Raw genomic sequence first — 18,853 nt, 5'->3', positions numbered from 1 at the left:
CTGCTGCTGTGACCATCCTTGTGTTTTTGGAGTCTTTTGAAGAAAAGCTGAATGTACATTAGCATTTAATCCCTCTGTGTTTATAGTTTCATCATTTGAGTACCTGAAAATTTCTAAGGCCTGTTCACGGAGGAAAAGGAGGGCACTCAGAGACTAAGGGAGAGAACAGATAAAGGAGAGTGTTAGTGGCATGAAAGCCAGTTCCTGGTCCCGTTGAATCTGTAAATTCATTCATGGGGCAGGCCTTCTGTGAACTCAACACTGGGAAAGAGTTAGCTGATGAGTAGTAGTCACCTCTGTTATAGAACTAATCTAGAAAATCATTGCCCAGAATACATGAATTGCTTTCATATTGTCAGGCCAGAATTTGCAATTCAGAGCATACTGAGGCCCAGCCAACTCTCCCTCCCAGTGACTCTCCTACAACTAGAAAGGTAATGCTCAATGGCTAGTGTTCCTGACCAGCTGTACCACTCGAACAGGAGCAGGGGATTGCTGAGAGTGTTTTCAGGGTTTGAGTATGCCCTGAACCCTGTAAGTGCTATGAAAAGGATGACTGTTTCCAGGGAGCACCCATATACACTACTTCACTCGTCTTCATATTGAGGAAGGCATAAGACTGTTATTTTTCATTTAAGAAAACAGCTTTTCTCACTATGGCTATCTTACGTGATTTCTCCCAGGAAACATAGCAAGATCCAGTCCATTAGAAGCCTTGCTACACAGCCCACAGAGCCGAATTCAGAAGTGCCAAAACAAGTCAGTAATGCTGATCAACTATTATAACTGTGTTTTTGTTTTGTTTTGTTTTGTTTTACCAAACTTTCTCTGCTAAGTCCTGTGTTTCATAGTATGCTTCTGAGTTATTTGCCCCTCACCTTTGGGGTTTCTTTTAGTAGAGGAGAGTATAGTTGTGTGCCCTGGCTTTGAGCAAACACAGGCTGTGCTCTGTGCACCCCAGGCTGGGCTCCGCAGGCCCTAGACTGGGTCCTTTTTCAGCTGAGTTCCTGTCCTCCATCCCATGCCTTTGCCCAGAGAAGTTTGCTCTGTTGGCCCTATCTCAGCTTAGGAGTGGAACCATCCATGGGAGTCTACAGAGAGGAGCTCACCTGCCAGCAAAATGCGTGTGGAGAGATTGGGACCTCCCTAGCACCTGATGGGTGTCGCTCCCATTTTCAGGGCCAACCTTAGATCTCTTTATTGGCACAAGACTGGGTGGTGAGTTCCCAGGGCTCCTGTTACAGGGCAGTGACCACAGTTGGCAACAAGAGACATTATCACTCTTGCCCTGAGGGTGGTGAGAGCTCATTTTCTCTCGAATTGGCCTGTGCTTGTGCTTTCAGGGTTTTCTCTACAAGAGAATAAGAACTTTGTTGGGGAAGAACATGAAGATTTCCTTTGTGCACCTAAAAATAGAGTGCTTAACCTGCCTGTTCCTCCCTTGGAAGTATAAACAAAGACGTTTTTTGTCATCTGTCTGAAATACATGTCAACTTGCCTTTCGGGGATCTGCGATGTGTTTTCTTCCTCACCCCGCCCAACCCTCCCTGTGGGTTGCAAGGAGACTCTGTTGCTCCACGGAAACTTTGGAGAGCCAGTATGAGCCCGTGGGTCCTAGAGAGCAGAGGCTGTGGCCCACTTGGCCTGCTGGGGACCGTGCGTGGTCAGAGAACGGTCTGGATGCTGACCAAACGCACTGGGGAGCGCCTGCTCATTGGCGGTGTTCTGTTCGAGCCCTGTGGAGGGCAGCCTCTCGGCCCGCTTGTTGCTAAATTGGGCTCTGGCAGCCCCGCCCCTCCGCCTCCGTGTAACCCTCCCCCTTTCTCGCCCCGCCCCGCGCAGGCTCAGCAGAGTGCCAGCCTTCCGCCCGGAGAAGGTGCGGAGCCCGCAGGTGGCGCGGGCGGTCAGCAGGGAGCGGAGCCGAGCGCTGCGGCCGAAGAGCGCCAGAGCCCCGCGCCGCCCAGGAGCCCCGCGGGCGGCGGGAAGGCGGACGGAGCCCCGCGGGCGCCGGCCGACGAAGAGGAGGAGGTCGTTAAGGATAGGACCCAGCAGAGTAAAGCTCAGCCCCCGCAGCCGAGCACAGGTCCAGCATCCAGGGCTGCCAGAGGCAGCAGCTCTTCCATTCCTTTCATTGACTGCAGTGACGTAGATAGTGAATCCGACCTGCTCAGGGAGCAAGCGTCCCAGTCCCAGTCCCAAACAAATGACAATTATGAGGGTGATTTGACCAGTGGGGTGTATCTGCTCTCCGGGGATGAGAGGCGGACAGAGGCTAGGCGCAGGGCTTCCCCTCCCTCCGTGAAGTTCTCCCGGCCTCCTTCCAGAGAATTCGTCGATGATGATTCAGCAGACCTAACCTTTGATATGAGTGGGAGCCCCAGACTCCCAAGACATAGCTCCCTGATAGATGAGCTGTTCAGGGGCTCCGGCGGTCGCAGTCCCCCGGCCACCCCATTGTCTCCCAGTAGCAGACGGTCGAGTCCAAGTAGGAGCTGGGACAGGACTGGGTCTCAAGGCTATGTTTCTGAAAACGGGCATGACCCAAGAGAGGAGAGTACAGGAGAAGGTCCTCTCTCAAGCCAGGGTCCTCCTTATGAAAACTCTTCCCCCGTCCTGCAAAGGCCATACTTGCGGAATCTTCCCAGTCGCTACAATAAGTCAGAGACAGATCCCCTCATCCTTAGCCAGGTAGCATCAACCCCAGAGGCGATGGGTGGGCTTGATGGAAAGGGAGGACTGGCCAGCCTGGCTGCTTCAGAAGGTAGAATGCTGGCTAATGGTGCACCTCAGGTGGGCCCCACCTCAAAGAGCCCTGTCGTGCGGTCAGTGTGTGCCAGAGGCATGGCAGACCAGCGGGCGCCCCTGCAGGTGACTGAGGGCTCCACCAGCAGCGGGACTGAATCCAGCGATTCAGACTCTGAAATGGTGGCCCATTTGAGCCAGCCACTCACATTTGGCAACCCAGCAGCAGTGCTGAGCTCCCCTTCCATGCTTAGTAGTAAGAAGCCCCTGGGTGGCCTACATGTGAGTGAGGAGGAAGAAGAGGAGGATGAGTAGAGGGCCAGACTTCCAAGTGTTGGGAACGTGGAATCTTGAGTCCACGTTTCCAGTGGAGATTATCTGTTCTAGTGGCTCATTAATCTTTAATCAACATTTGTTAGAGGAAGTTTTGGACAGAAACCTTTGGATAGGGTATGCCCGACTCTCAAATCTTGAAGAAAAATGAAACTTCACACAGTGGCTTGCTCTCCAAAAAAGGTGGACAAGAGAAATAGTTAAGAAGGACAGGTTACCAGGACCTTGTTTATCTTTCTGATTGAAGGCTAGGAAGAGATACTTGATTATGGATCTGATCATGTGCATAGTGTGTTGTTATTTATGTGGAAATTTTCTGTGTATGTTGAGTTTGTATGCAGATCACGCTGCTGTTGATTGAATGTTTGGACTGAGGTATTGAGATCCCAGGAAAGGTGTTGGTTTTACTTTGTTCCCCTTCTTTAAAAGGAGGTGCTGCTTTTCTGAGCCTTAGAAAATGAGGGATTGACAAAATTCAAGACCAAATGTAAGTTGATTGCTGGTTGAGATTAAGTGTTGGTGAAATCTTAGTCAAGAATAATGGATATTTTAATAGGAAGAATTTGGAGTTATTTCTTCTTTCCAGATTTCATGTGAAACAATGTAAAAGATGTCAATTATAGTGGAACTGTAATTTACAAGGGATTGCTGGTCTGGTTTGGGTTTGCATCCTGGGTCAAATCATTAGCTGTGTTTTAAGAAGCTATAACTCTGGCTGTCAGAACTTCTAATTGAAACACAGAAATGCTATTGAGTGGTGATTCGGGGCAAAGTAAGACCTCACAAAAGGCACTGTTGTCACCAGGCTGGCAAACTAAAGGCCCTCTTTTGAATCATGAGCAGCATAGAGAAGAACCATTTACCAGAATTGCTGCCCCTTGGTTATTGTGTACATTCTTAACGTTCACACTTGTGTGAACAGGGTCTTCTCTTGGAAACAGTGACTTCTAGATGTTTCTGTGTGCAGGAAAAAAGTGTAAGGAGTGAGAGGTTTGATTTCTTTTTAAATCTTGCCCACCTCTGCCCGTGCCTTTCACTCAGCACTCCTGCATTGTAGATCAAAGGGTCTCAGCTGCACATGGGAATCACCTGCGACATTTTAAAAATCAGTGATGCCTGGGCCCTGACCTTAGAAATTTTTTATCTCATTGGTCTGGGGTGCCACCTGGGGTCCCCAGATGGTTCTGCTGGACAGTCAGGGTCACCCCTCAGCCTGACACAGTTGCCTTCTAGAATCTAGTGGAATAAATTTCTGGCTCGCTTGCAGAGTAAGGAAAACATCACACATGAAATACTTTGATTAATTAGTGCCTGTTCTTTGGTACTTTTCAGTCTTTGGTACTTTTTTTAAGAAGATGACTTGTAGAATCAAATTTTTAGATCCTAAGTAACTACCAAATTATTGGAAAGAGTTCTAACAGTGACACATCCCTGGCGTGCCACCATGCCTACGGCCTTACTAAACTCATCGTGTGATGTTGTCACAAGGGAAGAGCTACTACACATGCTTAGGAAGTGGGGTAGAATTTGGCAGCCATATGCAACAAATACAAGTATTGACTGACCTTGTGGCTCACAAGTGATTATCGGTCCACAGGAATGTCGACAAGTTGAATTTTAAAGACCGAAAACTTAATCCTTTCTACACAAACTTTTTTTTTTTTTTTTTTTTTTTTTTTTTTTTGGTGTTCTTTTCCTGATCGTTTGATTCAGTGCATGATTGATGAATCAAACTGAGTACTGGATAGTTTGAAAGATGTTCATTGAAGTAGTCTATTGATGTCTTACCTTAGATATATATTTAACAGAGTCACAGAATTTTAAAACTAGAAGGGACCTTTGAGATCATTTAGGGTAAACCTTCATTTTTATGGATGACAAACCTTGTTCTGTTGAAATCAAGAGACTTCACTTACTCCTACAGCTGCTGTCTGACAAAGCTAAAACTAGAACTTTGACCTCTAGTCTTCAGCTTTAGTCTATGTGACATCTTGGTGCAGTAGGACCCTTTTGATTCAGTACTTTAATTTTGGAGAATCTTGTACAGATTAATAATTAAAATCGGATGTGGAGACCAGGGATCATGTAGACTTAGACACTTACAGTCCATACATAAAACGTAGGAAGAACCGCTTTTTCTATTGTGGGGTTTTTGCACTTAGGACATGTTTTTGCGTATTCTGTTTTGGACTTAGGAAAAGATGTTGATTTGCTATATAAATATTTAGTCAAATGTGAGTTCAGCAGAGTCACATTTGGAATCCTGTGGTTTATTTGTGAAGGTGATTTGTTCAAATGAGTTTTCTTTTTACCTCTAATTGCACAGCAGTCTGATGATGAAGTATGAATGAGCAATGGGGTGTTAACTTACCCAGCATATAATGTGAATCATCAAAACGTAAACCTCTAGAGCAAAACATGCTCCAGGAATTACTTTGTTTTGCTTTTTGCTAAAGGAGTGGTGATTTTTTTTTTTATCTGAAGTGTTTTAAAAACAGCTGATCAATGATAGTGTACTCAGTTCTGTATTGATAAACTTTCCCCTTTTAGGGTTGCTCATAAAGTTTTTCTCTGGTTGGTTTTGTACCAGCCAAGCAACTCCATTTCTGCTGGTTGGCCACTATTTATGAAAGCAGCAATCCCGATGTGATTAATGGTGCTTAAAAGGGAAGGGGTGTGATTTGTTCAAAGGCCACGGTAGCCTAAAGTGCTGAGAATATTCACCAGTTGCCTCTGGGGGAGTTTGCCCTGCCCTACTAAAGATTCTAAGTACCGGTGAGGGAGTAAATATTTAAGCATTCTTTGAGCCTGGTGGAGTCAGTTCCGCAGAGGTGATGTGGTCTCTCACTGCGCAGAGGTCAGGGAAAGCCCGCAGCCTCCCACCTTCCGTGCCCTCTGCCTGTTGTCAGACTCTAGTTCCCTGTGTCTTTACCTGGCGTCCGGAGTCTCCCTCTGTGGCAGAGAAGGACACGCATGTGCACAAAGTTGAAACTGAGAGTGGAGCAAGACCAGCAGTGGAGTTGGGTATAAAGAACAGGTGACCTGTGAATTCATTGCGGGTTCCAAAGGGTTTCCCAAGACCTGTCCATCTGTTTCTCTAAGGTAGTGTAGAGGTCTCCTGAATCACTAAGGAGGGCCAGGTCTTTAGGCAGGCGATAGCTGCTCCATGAAATGATACCGGAAGGCCTGGGAGAGAAGACCAACCATCTATTGAAACAAATCTCCAAGCCACCAGGCCTCCCCAGGGCCTCCGCGCATTAATATCTTTCCTTAGATGGTATTTCAAAGTATGTAGAGTGTAGCCCCTTTTGTGGTTGATTTTTGTTGCTGCTGGTTCAGGGCAAAATAAAATGCAAGAAATTCTTTTAGCATGAAGAAATACATTTAATGAGTTCCGGAACTTAAAGTGAACTGCGCCAGCTCCTTTGACAGGCATCTGTATGCTATTGACGATATTTTATTAGGCATTTAATTAAAGGAAGTCTGTGGGCCAGATTCTTCCCCACATATGTGACTCATATTTGGGAATTTCTCACAGATTTATCTCCAGCGTGCCACGTGGCCTGCACTTACAATGTGAATAATTCTGATTTTAATCTCAAGAACTTCTTTGAAGATTCAAACCAAGTAATGCTAAAAAAGCCAGGCCACAAAACTAAAATACAGCGTGAGCCTCTTGAAATTTGCACTAAGTGTACAAAATCTGTTCTGTCCTCAGTTGAATCAGAAACTCAACTTGCACATTAACCTTGGAATCTTTTTGATTGTATTGTGAAGCAGTATCCAAAAGAAAGAAAAATTAGTAAGATTAAATTCCTTTCAAATTTTGTTAAAACTTGTGGATGTGCATACAGCTTCCTTTTTGTGTCTATAATCAGTGTTCACATGCTTTTAGTCCATTTTCTCTGCTTAAAATGTTATCCCGTATTCAGCACAGAATGGGTTAGGTACAGTTGTCATTAATCAATAATTGACCCAGCCTTAAATTAAGAAATTTGGGGGCCCCCTACATCATTGGGTTTATTTTGAGTTTATTCTATTTTAATTACTCTTTTCTTAGGCCCTTAATTCTTATTAGCAAGAATTTAGAGATCTCAGAATCGCATTCCCAAGAAAGACTCTCTTTTCTGGATCTTCCCTCTTGTAGCCTGGAAACCTTCCTTCTCTGATAGTTAGGAGCTTAATTACCCCAAGACTGGCTGGCCTTCCTCTGGTTTCATGGGATGAGTCCACTTCATTGCTGCAAATTTCACAAATCAAACTGCAAAAGAATCTTTCTCTGCAATCCCTGGAATGCAGAGTAAGTTTCTTTTGAACCTGAAAGACGTGATCGTTTCAAAATAATCCACTGCCGGTAGCCCTCTGATGAGTTTTACGTTCAGCCATGTTAGCCAAAACCATAAGCGCATCTGGAAGTTCTGGTCATAAACCTCTGGAGCAGAAAGTGATTAACAAACTTGACTCTGGCGACATTAGGGAATTTACTGGCGCTCCTTTTTCCTTGTTAGTTTAATTCTGTTTCTGTTGAGCTAAGCGAAATTCAATACAGGGAAACGGGGTCTGTCGTGCAGACTTATGCATACCTTGAAAGACACCAGTTGCTGGTTTTTAAAATGAAGCCAAGGCTTTTAGATCGAAACAAGCATGCCACTTAATGTTGCGGTTCTGTTTTTATTAATAATAATAATGAAAAGCAAAAAAGAAGAAATGCACTTTGATTTGGCCTTGTGTTGTAGGTATCCAAGATTAAAAGTGGTCTGTTTGCCATTTGTTTAGAGCCATCCTTGAAGAGGGCTACTTATTGATTCCCTTGAATCACCTAGAGATTTCCAAGTAATTCCCTTATGAACAAAAGTCACAAATGCTGATTTGTATGCCATGCATATGTTTGGGAGCTGGTGGGTGGAGTCTTGTTTTCACCAAAAAAAAAAAACAAAACACCATTCCAAAAAACATGATTGACACTTCTAGCACAAGGAATTTTTTCTTCTTTTCCAGTGAAAGCAATTAAATATACCCCGGTGGAAGCTGGGAAAGAAGTAGGAAATCATTTCCTGAAAGCTTTCAAAATGGAATAGACTGATTTGTTCAGGGTCATTTTCAGTGTGGATTACAGACACCGCAGCTGAGCCTGGAAACAGCCTTGGGCATCTCATTGGCCTCTGGTGTCTGATTGTAGCTTCCCGGGGAAGGCAGCTAATTTGTGTCTTTATACAGGATCTAGATCAGGTTACTCTGGAATGTCTTGGGTGGCTTTATCTTTGCAAGTAGGGAAGGATTAAAAATCAGCTGTTGACAGGAGACATCAGATCTATATGTGGAGCGGAGAGCCGGTGGGAAAGGTTAACTGCAAGGCTGGTGCCGTTAATGCCATTGTGGAAATGGCCCTGAAAGATCCTTGAGCTTGCTGCTGCTGGGCCAGGCACGAAGGTCTCAGAACATTGAAGAGTAATTACAAATCGCTGCAACATGCAACACAAACCAGGGGCACTGAGGACGGAGTGAGGACTGTGTGTGTGTTTGTGCACATGTGTATGTGTTTAGTAAAAAGCATCAAAGAGGGACTCGTTCTACTTTTGAGTGAGAGTTGGAGGTAGTAAGTGGTATGCAGAGTCTGCAGGCAGAGTTCCGCTTTATTATGAATTTGGGTTATTAACTGGCTCTCAAATAGGAAACAGGAGGAGGTCCGTTTTGGAACCTGCAGTGGTGTGCCTCGTGTGTCATTAACCACATGGACAAGCTTTTTGGCTCACGAAACTAGGCTAACAACTCCTTCTTCCCGGGCCTCAGATTCCCTTTGTAAAGAAAGCAAGCATTTGCCACTCAGCCTGCACTGATGTGTAGACAGCCCGAAGACAGGCCTTCCTCTGTGAAGACCACACACCTGCTGCTCTTCCCACGTCCGCACCCAGACCCAGTCCCTCACGCTTACCCCCTTTCTGCCTGGAAAGTTGCCGTGAAAACCTAACTAACCAGATTTCACAAGCTTGGCCTATATTATTAATCCAGTTCCCTTCTGTTCTTTCTGTGTGTATATTTAATCCTATAGACAAAATACTTCATTAAAAATTTCTAATACACCAAATTTTAAAACAGAAAAGGCTGGGGATTTCATTCTCATTTTTGTCATTTGTTTAATAAATCTGAGAAAACATTTTTCTGTTGTTCCATTGTATGCACTGTTTTGTCAGCATGTACCTATCTAGGAGAGAGCTTTTTTCCCCCCCAATGTTCTGTCTTTATCCTCAGAGCATGGTGCATTCTGTTCCCTGCATTGTTGGAGCACTGTCTGATGTCTTTTTTTTTTTTTTTTTTTTTTTACACTGCTGAATACCAGTTTGTACCTGAAATCCTGGTCTCCTCTAGAACACAGTGATCCTGTTCACTCAACAGCAGGCTTTAACACGGAGGCATGCGGGGTGCTACCCTAGTTCACTGAGGGTGGGGAATAGAAGGTGAAGGGAAGACTTGACCTCTCTTATTTCACCTGCTAACCAGCCTGTACTTTGCACCATGGGTGCCTGGGGGTAGGGAGGTTTTTGGAAGCCAGCAGGATCACTGTCGTTGGGGGAGAGGTCTCATGGAAACAGAGAGCATCTGTGGTGGAGCTTACCTAGGGGAGCTCAGACACCTACCCACGGGATTGGCTTCATGTTTTGATTGGGCACATCAACTGACACGGGAATAGAACGCCTTCCATAGTTGGCATCTGTAACAGAATTTAGATGTGCACTTGTTTTGGCGGGTGTGGGGATCAGTGGGCATGTGGAGAAAACCCCATCCCGCTCAGCCCCAGTTGGCTGGTCGTTGCCAGTAAGCTGTTTTTAGTTTTGACGTGTCCCCAAAACGTAAGCTCTCACAGATACTGTCTGGTTTCATCTTCTCTCCACGGCCTAAGAGCACAGCATCTCAACAAAGCATGGATGTATACCCGGGGAAGGGTGCTGGCTTCTCCAATAACCATGAGCTTGGTGGGTCTTTCAGCACGGAAGGCCAGACTCCTGTAACGATGTATGCACGATATTAATATCTCTTGTTAATCTAAACTGAAGAGGCTTTTACTTGTCCTAACAGGTATCTTGCTGTAAAAACTGTCAATTGTAACTGTTCTTTCCCACTGATGGCTGAAGCTTTGTCCTGAGTACAAGGTGGTATTTTTCATTGGTATGAAGCACCATGTTCCCCAACCCAAACCCTGCCACCACCACCATGTTCGAACAAAGGGAAATTCTTTTTCTTTTTCCCATAAGGAAGAGCACGCTAGAACATTCTCTGTCATTCCTCCATTGGTAGCATTTCCATCTCTATTTGCACGTTGCATTTCTGTTGCTTCTCTGAGTTGCTGGATGATGAACGTTGAGGTTGGTGCTTAGCTGCTTGCAAAACTTTGTTTAAAGGACCTTGGTCTGAGAATAAGAAGCACATATACACATTGCCCTCAACACCCTCCGTGATCAAGAAAAGGACAGCACCGCTGTGGTTGGTAATCCTATAAACTAGCTTTTCCTGTGGAACCTTGTCATTTTAATAAAGCATCGTCAGCTGCTTTCACCTACTCCACTGGGGTGGGACCCAGCTGAATTATCATAGAGTGAATCCTGTCCACGCAGGAGACGATCCGTTTTCCAACTGAGTACTGACCTTTTTTGATAACTGGCTTTCACATGCAGACAACCTCAAGAGAGAGTTCATTGTATTCTTTTTTAGAGGGAGATGATGGATTTAAAAAGAGCCTTTTTAAAGATCCATGAAAACCTACATCTATAATGTATTTTCTACGTGTGCCTTTGGAACATATTCTGCGTATGCAGAGATAAAATCTATATTTTAGAACCAAATACCAGCAGACAAATCATGATAGGTGAGTGGCATATAGAAGCTCGCCAGGTAACTTTCTTTGGGGGTAATGTGGAAGAATCAGCATAGATACTTTCGAAGTTGTACTTCTTAAGATTTTGAAAAGAGGAACTGAGAAAGCAATCAGTATTCTCAAATATTTGACAATCCTGCCATGGATTACTATTTTTAAAATGATTATCAGGTTTTCTAAACACCGTATAGGACAAATAACTTCTTTAAAAAAGGAAATTACCAATGGATTGACCAGCTTAAAAAACAGGACAGGTACAGCCACGTGTTTGAAATGCCATTGTATATTACTTGAAAGACGAGAAAATTCTGTTTTCCCAGACTTTTGTGAGTTTGTCCGTAAACCTTGAATATGATCAGAGGAGGTGTGGCTATGCCCAATCCCAAAAAGGGGGGGTCAGGCGTCGAGTTTGCCCGGTTGATCATAGACCACGTCCCCGCAGGTTATGTACCTGTGACAAGGGGCTGGTCAGGAGACGCCACAGTCTGGGCTGCAGAGGAGGGAAGAATTAATGTATTTTACATTAAAAAGAGAAGGTAAGCAAATTTCTCAGCGGGGTGATAAATTGAATCCACAAATACAGCTATGCTGATTTGAAGTTCCATAATTGTTTGTGCCATGAGAATGTGTATACGTAAAAGGATTTTTAAAAGCAATTACCAGAAATGCCTCCCTTGAGAGCAGTATTCATGATGGCATCTCCAATCCACGGGGGTGACATAAACTCAGCCCTCCTGATACAGATTAATGGTGGCGGGTGGGGGTTGGGACACAGCAGGGGCAGGAAATCCTTTGGAAGAGGTGAAGGATTTGAGAGTTATTAAATGGAAATATAACTGCATACCTTTAAAAATGCGGGGCAATTTCTAGAAATAGACAAAATAATTTTTTAAAAAATCCAAAGCTTCCAGACTTTTGGAGTGTAACTGATCTTTTTCTAATCTCTTTAGCCTTCTTTCCACGTTATTGCCTTAATATCCAGGTGCTTTCTCAAAAGATCCCCCCAAATTATTTACCTAGAGCCTGTTGCTGAAAGAAATTACTTCTTGTCAATTTGTCACAGATTAAAAAAAAAAACGTGATAAAACTACCTAGGCATTAATGAGTTCACTGAGTAGCAGTGTAGGTGGGTCACAATTTCCTCTCCATGTCTCCTGGGGCTGTGCCTTCAAAGCCAGTAACCAGCTGCATGATTTGGACAGGCTTGCTAAGGCTAGAATGATGAGCGGGCTCGTTTTATCTTACATAAGAAACACGTTTGTTTTTGCAAAATGGACTACTTCGCTGAAAATTAGTTACATGTAGTTCTAATAACTGTAACCTTAAACACTGACTTAAAGGCCCAGCTCTTCACGCTTGCCAGAGGGTGGACTTAACAGGATCATCACTTTGTACAGATAGTTGTCACAGCACTCTGGCTCAGAGTCAAAAGAGAATTTTAATTCCTCATCAAGCTGCCAAATTCTACTGATTACCCTTATCAGCATATTTCATTGATTGCCGAATGGTAAATGAGCTACATACTTTTGTTTGGACCATGTCTCCTATAAATTTTCAAGAGTTGTTTCTCTTGCAAGGGGAGAAAGGGGCACAACTCAAATGAGCAAACTTGAACTTCAGAGTTTGGACCTTTCCCTTCCAGAGAATTGCTGACAGATTTCTAGACCAGGCTGCTTGGTATTTATTGATTTATTGGTCCTACTGTTAAATACACCCATCAGCCTTCCTCTCCTAGGTCCTAAGAGTAGACACAAAGCCTGCTGAAGTAGCCTCTCTGGAAACAGAAATCGGCGACCCTAACCTTGATCATTCCCCGAGCCTCTGTGTTGCACATGTAATGTTGCTGGTCACCACATCTTTGGGCTACATGAGTGAATCCAGCAGGTTGTCACCCAGCAACCTGTAGCCGACCCGGGGCTGTCCCTTCCTCTACCTGCAAAGAACATGGGTTGTCCTGAAGTTCGCTCCCAGTGCCCCACTTTCTCAATCCCGTCTGTGATGTGGTTCAGTGTGGATTCTTCTAGATGGCTGTATTCTTTGAAACGTGCCCTGCATTCGTGGCAGGACAGACCTCTTCTGGAGCCCTGGTCTGTGTTCTCCTATAGAAATGTCCCCAGGAGGAATTCACCAGGGCAATAGCTTTTGACTTTCGGAGGGTGGAAGTGGTTGTACCTGAGGGTGTACACGCACGTTTTCTCCCCCACAGTGGGGTGGTTGGTTTTTCATCTGCTCCTGGATGCTGTCCAGGGCCTAACGGGTACTGTTCCCCCACTCCCCACGCCTCCTGCAAGCCAGCCTTCTAACTGCTTTTTTATTCTTGACTCCAACTCTCACTGATGAAGTGAGTGCTTTTTCTGTTCCACGTCACTGCAAAATCGAGGCCCCGCATGTGCTCACTTAATAACCACCTCACCTGACCTCATGCACAGCGTGAGAGCTGAAGGTAAGCCCCAAATTTTGCCAGATAACGGTGGACAAATAAAAAGTGATTCTGATACAGTGACTCACAATGCATGAAATGTTTTGATCTCTAGACAGACTGCCAGAATTTCTCTTTTCTAATTTCCTATTTGTAGTGATGACATTTGCCTTTTTGTGATTTCTTTTTTAAAGAAGAGAATAGTGTAGTACCTTGAAACATTTGCAGTTCTAATTGTTGTCACTATTTCTATTTGACAAGTTCCGATTCTTTCCAAGTTATTGTATTCGGTTGTGCACTAGTGTCAATAAAATTGACATTTGTGAAGCAATTTCTGGCCTTTTTCTCCGGGTTTCGCTGGGTCTGGTGGTGTGTGGGGTGAATGGGTCTTTGTCGAACACCAGGACTTCGTTTCAATGATGTGTGTTTAAAATGCAAGGATTTCAATGGAGGGATTTTTAAAACACAAACTTCTTGGATCTGTCTCTTCCTCATGTTTTCTAATCTCATTCTTCAAGGATCATTGTCCTGACCAATAATCAGTAGCAGGATGTCTGCTTTTTGCTGTTATTTCCGGGTGTGGTGGCTTTTCACGCACGTGTTAGTGACTCAGCTAGCTGGTCCAGCAGGGCCGGGGTGGGGGCTGGTGGTGTTTCATGGCTGGTTCATTCATACTGTGATCAAGTTCACGACCCTCCATTCAAGGCCATCCCATCTTGTAATTTCAAAGTGGATATGAACGAATTCAGAGGGAGAGGATAGATGTCAAGAAAACGGGGTATGGCCCCAGAAAATCGCACTTCACCTTCCTCTCCAAGATGCTTGTTGAGTTTGCGGAATAGCCATGAGCTGAAACCGCCTATCGGAAAATGAGAAAGCATTTCCATCGTCTTTCCTCATGCTGGTAACAGACGAGCCTGCAGGCTACTTTAAGTTTGTTTACCGCAGTGCCAGTCCTAGCAAACCTGCATTCGAATTACAAATGTGTTAGGTGCAAACGCTTAAGTAGAAGTATATTTTGAAACATCCCACTGAGTTCCACGGGGTGAGGCTTGGACATTTGCAAAATTCTCTTGGCAAAGAGTTTCATGCACACATCATGTCCTTTGGCTGACTCATAATGGGTAATTCTACATTTTCGTATGATTTAATATCTCCTTTTCAGAGGAGTCATTAATTGCCTGTCACTTTTTGACTCTTAAAGGGGAACTGTGATAATGTAATGACCTCCAGCTTTGCATTTGTAAATGATCACCTTTGCATGTAAATGTGATGCTAGTGTTTCTGTCCCAAACAGTGAGAGAGACATGGAAGGCCCGCCACCAGGTATAATAAGCTTGCTTCTGTTCTTTGTAGAATGGGGAGTTAGCTGCTTGTGTCCTTTACTTAGCCGTGGTTGTTATAAGGTGTAGTCTGTCCTGGGTGCATCAGCCATTTAGTTTCCTATTAGTATAGCTCTGTTTTCTAGTCCTTTCTCACGTCTCCTGGTGGTATAGACACTGTCTTTCTCGAGCAATTCTTAGAAGCTAAGGCAGAAGTTAGGAGATGAAGATCGTATTTGGGGGGATACACTGTGCTCCTCAACTACTATTACTACCCCCTAAACGGAGTTCTCTGTCTTACCATTAATTGCGTGATTCTGGCTCCATTGAATCATTCATACTATGGTATCTTTAGTATTAAGGCAGCTGCAACTCACAGGAAATCTAGAAAATAGTCAAGCACGTTAGGTTCTAAAGATTTGATACGGGGTGGGGGGGGGGGTGGGAATTGTAAGTAGAAATCCGGTCCCAGAAGGAATTACTTTTTTTTTTTCTTTAATACTTCTCATCCCCAAATAGGCTCCCTGACTGGTAGCCCTCACCTTTCAGAGCTGTCCATCAACTCGCAGGGAGGAGCCGCGCCCACCAACGTGATCTTGTCTCCCAACCTGAGCCCTGACACCAAGCAGGCCTCTCCCTTGGTCAGCCCGCTGCTGAACGACCAGGTGTGCCCACGCACCGACGACGAGGAGGAAGGCCGGAGAAAGGTGTGGGGACCTGCATGCATGCACGCGTTACTTTTTTCTTTTTTAACGGCAGTAGTAAACATTTGCCATTTTAACCATTTTTAAGCGTGCTGCTCAGTGACGCTAAGTACATTCACAGTGTTGTCTAACCGTCATCATCGTCCGTTTCCAGAACTCTTTCGTTGTTCCAGACTGAAACCGCCCCCATTAAACACTAAATCTCCCTCCCCCTTCCCCAGCCCCTGGCAACCTCCTTTCTACTTTCTGCATCTATGGATTTGACCGCTTAGGTACCTCGTACGGGAGAAATCATACAATATTTGTCCTTTTGTGTCCGGCTTCTTTCACTTGGCGAAATGTCGTCAGGATTCATCCATGTTGTAGCGCGTGTCCGTTTCCTTTTTAAGGTAGAATGATACCCCACCGTATGGGTCGAGGACATTGTGTTCACGTACCTCTGGTGATGGACGGTTGGGTTGTTTACCCAAATCCCGTTGCCGGAAACATGGGCGCACAAGGGTCCGTTCGAGTCTCCACGTTCAGTGTTGTCATGTGTGTCCCCAAAGGTGGCGTCAGGTGGGCTCTTGTGGAAGCAAGCGAGATCGCTAGCGACAAGGGATTGCCTCTCACTTACTTTTGAAAGAGAAAGCAAAACCCCTAACTGGCCCACTGTCGAGAGGTGCCTGCTCTCCTAAGTGACCGACTCCGGAAAATTGAGTCCCAATGGTGTCTGTCACCAGCTGCTTTCACTTTGTCCCCTCAGATTGGCCACCCTACATATTCCCACAAACACTGTAGCTTCTGTTTCCTGAACACCCAACACCACCAGCTCCTGGCACCCAGGACAAAGGCCGCTGTGGTTTCTGTTGCTTTTAGTTCCTGGAAGACTGCATTGCTCTGATATTTCACTAGTTGATTAGGTTTTCCGATGCCCAATTTTGAATGAATTGTTCTCCGCGGTGGCTACATGCTCACTGGAGGCCTTTTACTGAGGGTAATGTTTATGTGGAAGGAAACCTCCATTTTCTTCTGCTAGTTCCTTGCACAAAAAGGGGGACAAATAAGAGTTGATTTAGTCTGTAGCCCAGTTAATAAAACATCACGAATTAGTAATGTATCGCTTTTGCAGAGATTCCCGACTGACAAGGCATACTTCATCGCTAAGGAAGTCTCCACTACCGAGAGAACTTATCTGAAGGATCTTGAGGTCATCACTTCGGTATGTGTAGCCTTTCCCCTAAAGCATCCAATTACATAATTTACCTCCACTCATATGCAGCTTTCAGAGAGAAGCTGGATCTAATTAAAATGTTGGGTTCTCTGACTCCAATTAAAAGGATTTGGTTTTCTGGGTGATAGAAATTAGACGGTAAGAGAATATTTAATTTGGAACATGCTCTACAAAAATTTGTATAATTGTGATTTTTAAGTGCAAAAGAAGGAAGTTTCTGAAGTGGAGAAAATGAAAGTTGAGCATTTTGCTGTGTGCGTGCACCAGGGCAGAGCAGTTTGTGTTTGGCCCGTCATCCAAGGTAGCTGCTTTTGCTTGAGGAAGACCCCAGAGGTGAATGGAAGCCTCGTTTCATCCTTGATAATAAATCGAGCCCTGTCAGCAAACCTGACAGGAGACCACCTTTAATTATTTTAATCAGTCCTGTTCAGTCTGAGAAACAAATTCAAAGCATTGTAGATGTCTTTATGGCGCCTGGATTCTGGGAAAGAACTAAACGTTGGAGGTCAGTAGGAATCACTGGGCTTCTGCACCTCCGGGGCATGAATGGTGCCTGCCCGCCCCCCAGAAGGTGCTCAGTAAACATTGTGGGATAGCCCTGCCTCGCGAGCAACTGCATGTACAGGCCGTGGCTCTCCCTCTCTCTGGTGCAGCCTCATGGGTGCTCAGCGTTTTCACAAGGCAACAGAGATAGATGTTCCAGAAGGACTGAACCAGAGCGGGTGCAGTGGTCTAAATCAGTGGTTACCAGGGAGTTGGCCAAAGTGGAAGTTTTGATTCGAAGTAGCTGCCCACTTCGGAGATTCCTCCTGGCCTCCACGGCTGATTGGTAACAGATGGGTGCCTCTCACCCCGTGTAATTGAAGACTGGAAAAGCAGTAAGGCCCAGAAGCCCCCGCTGGTGCTGAGCACTGCCTACCAAGCAGTAAAGCCCTGGGGGTGCCAGGCACACTGGGCCGCAGCATCACCTTTGAAGGATCACCTCATTCAACTTTACACCTCTAAGTGTGTCTTCTTTTTATTCCAGTGGTTTCAGAGCACAGTCAGCAAAGAGGATGTCATGCCCGAAGCCTTGAAAAGTCTCATATTCCCGAATTTTGAACCTTTGCACAAATTTCATACAAGTTTTCTCAAGGAGACTGAACAACGACTAGCCCTGTGGTGAGTACAGCAGTTACGTTTAGCAGTTATATTTGGCGGTGGGGGGGGCACCTGGGTGGCTCAGTCAGTTACGTGTCCGACTCTTGGTTTTGGCTCAGGTCATGATCTCACAGTTCGTGGGATCAAGCCCCGTGTCGGGCTCTGGGTGGGGAGCTCAGAGCCTGGAGCCTGTTTCAGATTCTGTGTCTCTATCTCTCTCTGCCCCTCCTTGGCTCATGCTCTGTCTCTCTCGTTCTGTCTCCAAAATAAATAAGGATTAAAACAATTTTTTTCAAATAAATAAAAAATATTACATTTTGTCCCCACACCCTCCTCTTTCTCCGACTCCCTAATGTTATTTTTGTGTCATGCCTTCTAAACAGCTGTCACAGCCAAAGATAAAGGCAAGAAACTGGCTTGAGATAAGCCAACCTTAAGATGATTTCCCGGTTAGGAGCACCTGGGTGGCTAAGCATCTGACTTCAGCTCAGGTCATGATCTCACCGTTTGTGAGTTCAAGCCCCTGTATTGGGCTCTGCACTGACAGCTCAGAGCCTGAAGCCTGCTTCAGATTCTGTGTCTCTCTCTGCCCCTCCCCTGCTTGTGTGCGTGCACTCTCTCTCTCTCTCTCTGTCTCTCAAATAAATAAACTAAAAAGAAAAAAATTTCCCAGTTAAATTCTATGTATATTTAGATCTCATCCTGGATTTCCCCCCCCCCCCTTTGGTTTATAATTCTTCAAAATGCATGTTTTCTTATAATTCAGTGAATATCACAAAATAAAGATAGTAGGTACTTCTGGAAAGCCAACGAGGGTTCTAAAGAACGGGCGTACTGAGGGATTCCCAGGGGGAGTTGACGGTAGTCACTGGCTCTTGCTTTATAGTCGTCTGTGAAGTATCTGTACCTCTCATGCAGTTTTCAGTATTCTGTTACACTATGTTGAGGAAGTGCTTGGAAAAATGTAGAACCCTACGTACCACGCACACACTTGTCCTTGAATCCCGCATCTAGGAATGTACCTTAAGGATACATTTATAATGTGAAATGATGTACAACAGAGATAGCCATGTTAGAATTGAAAGATTGTAAATGATCTAAACGTCCATG

At 44.9% G+C, this 18,853-nt stretch overlaps 1 protein-coding gene across 4 annotated transcripts in view; it reads left to right on the top strand.

Annotated features, from left to right (window-relative positions):
* The window catches only part of FARP1 (FERM, ARH/RhoGEF and pleckstrin domain protein 1), a 293,661-nt gene that overhangs the window by 235,748 nt on the left and 39,060 nt on the right, over positions 1–18,853 (top strand). For 3 of the 4 annotated variants that reach the window (XM_078432359.2, XM_078432357.2, XM_078432353.2), the window contains exons 12-16: positions 684–759; positions 1,843–2,083; positions 15,206–15,393; positions 16,502–16,591; positions 17,631–17,764. In XM_078432359.2, coding sequence (XP_078288485.2) covers positions 684–759; positions 1,843–2,083; positions 15,206–15,393; positions 16,502–16,591; positions 17,631–17,764 — 729 coding nt within the window. The remainder of the gene's footprint in view (positions 1–683; positions 760–1,842; positions 2,084–15,205; positions 15,394–16,501; positions 16,592–17,630; positions 17,765–18,853) is intronic. The other variant, XM_078432366.2, reaches the window with a different exon arrangement.

This window comes from Panthera onca, chromosome A1 (genome assembly GCF_046562875.1).
Source record: "Panthera onca isolate mPanOnc1 chromosome A1, mPanOnc1 haplotype 2, whole genome shotgun sequence".
In the NCBI taxonomy this organism is placed as follows: domain Eukaryota; kingdom Metazoa; phylum Chordata; class Mammalia; order Carnivora; family Felidae; genus Panthera; species Panthera onca.
This window is presented reverse-complemented; position numbering and strand designations above follow the sequence as displayed.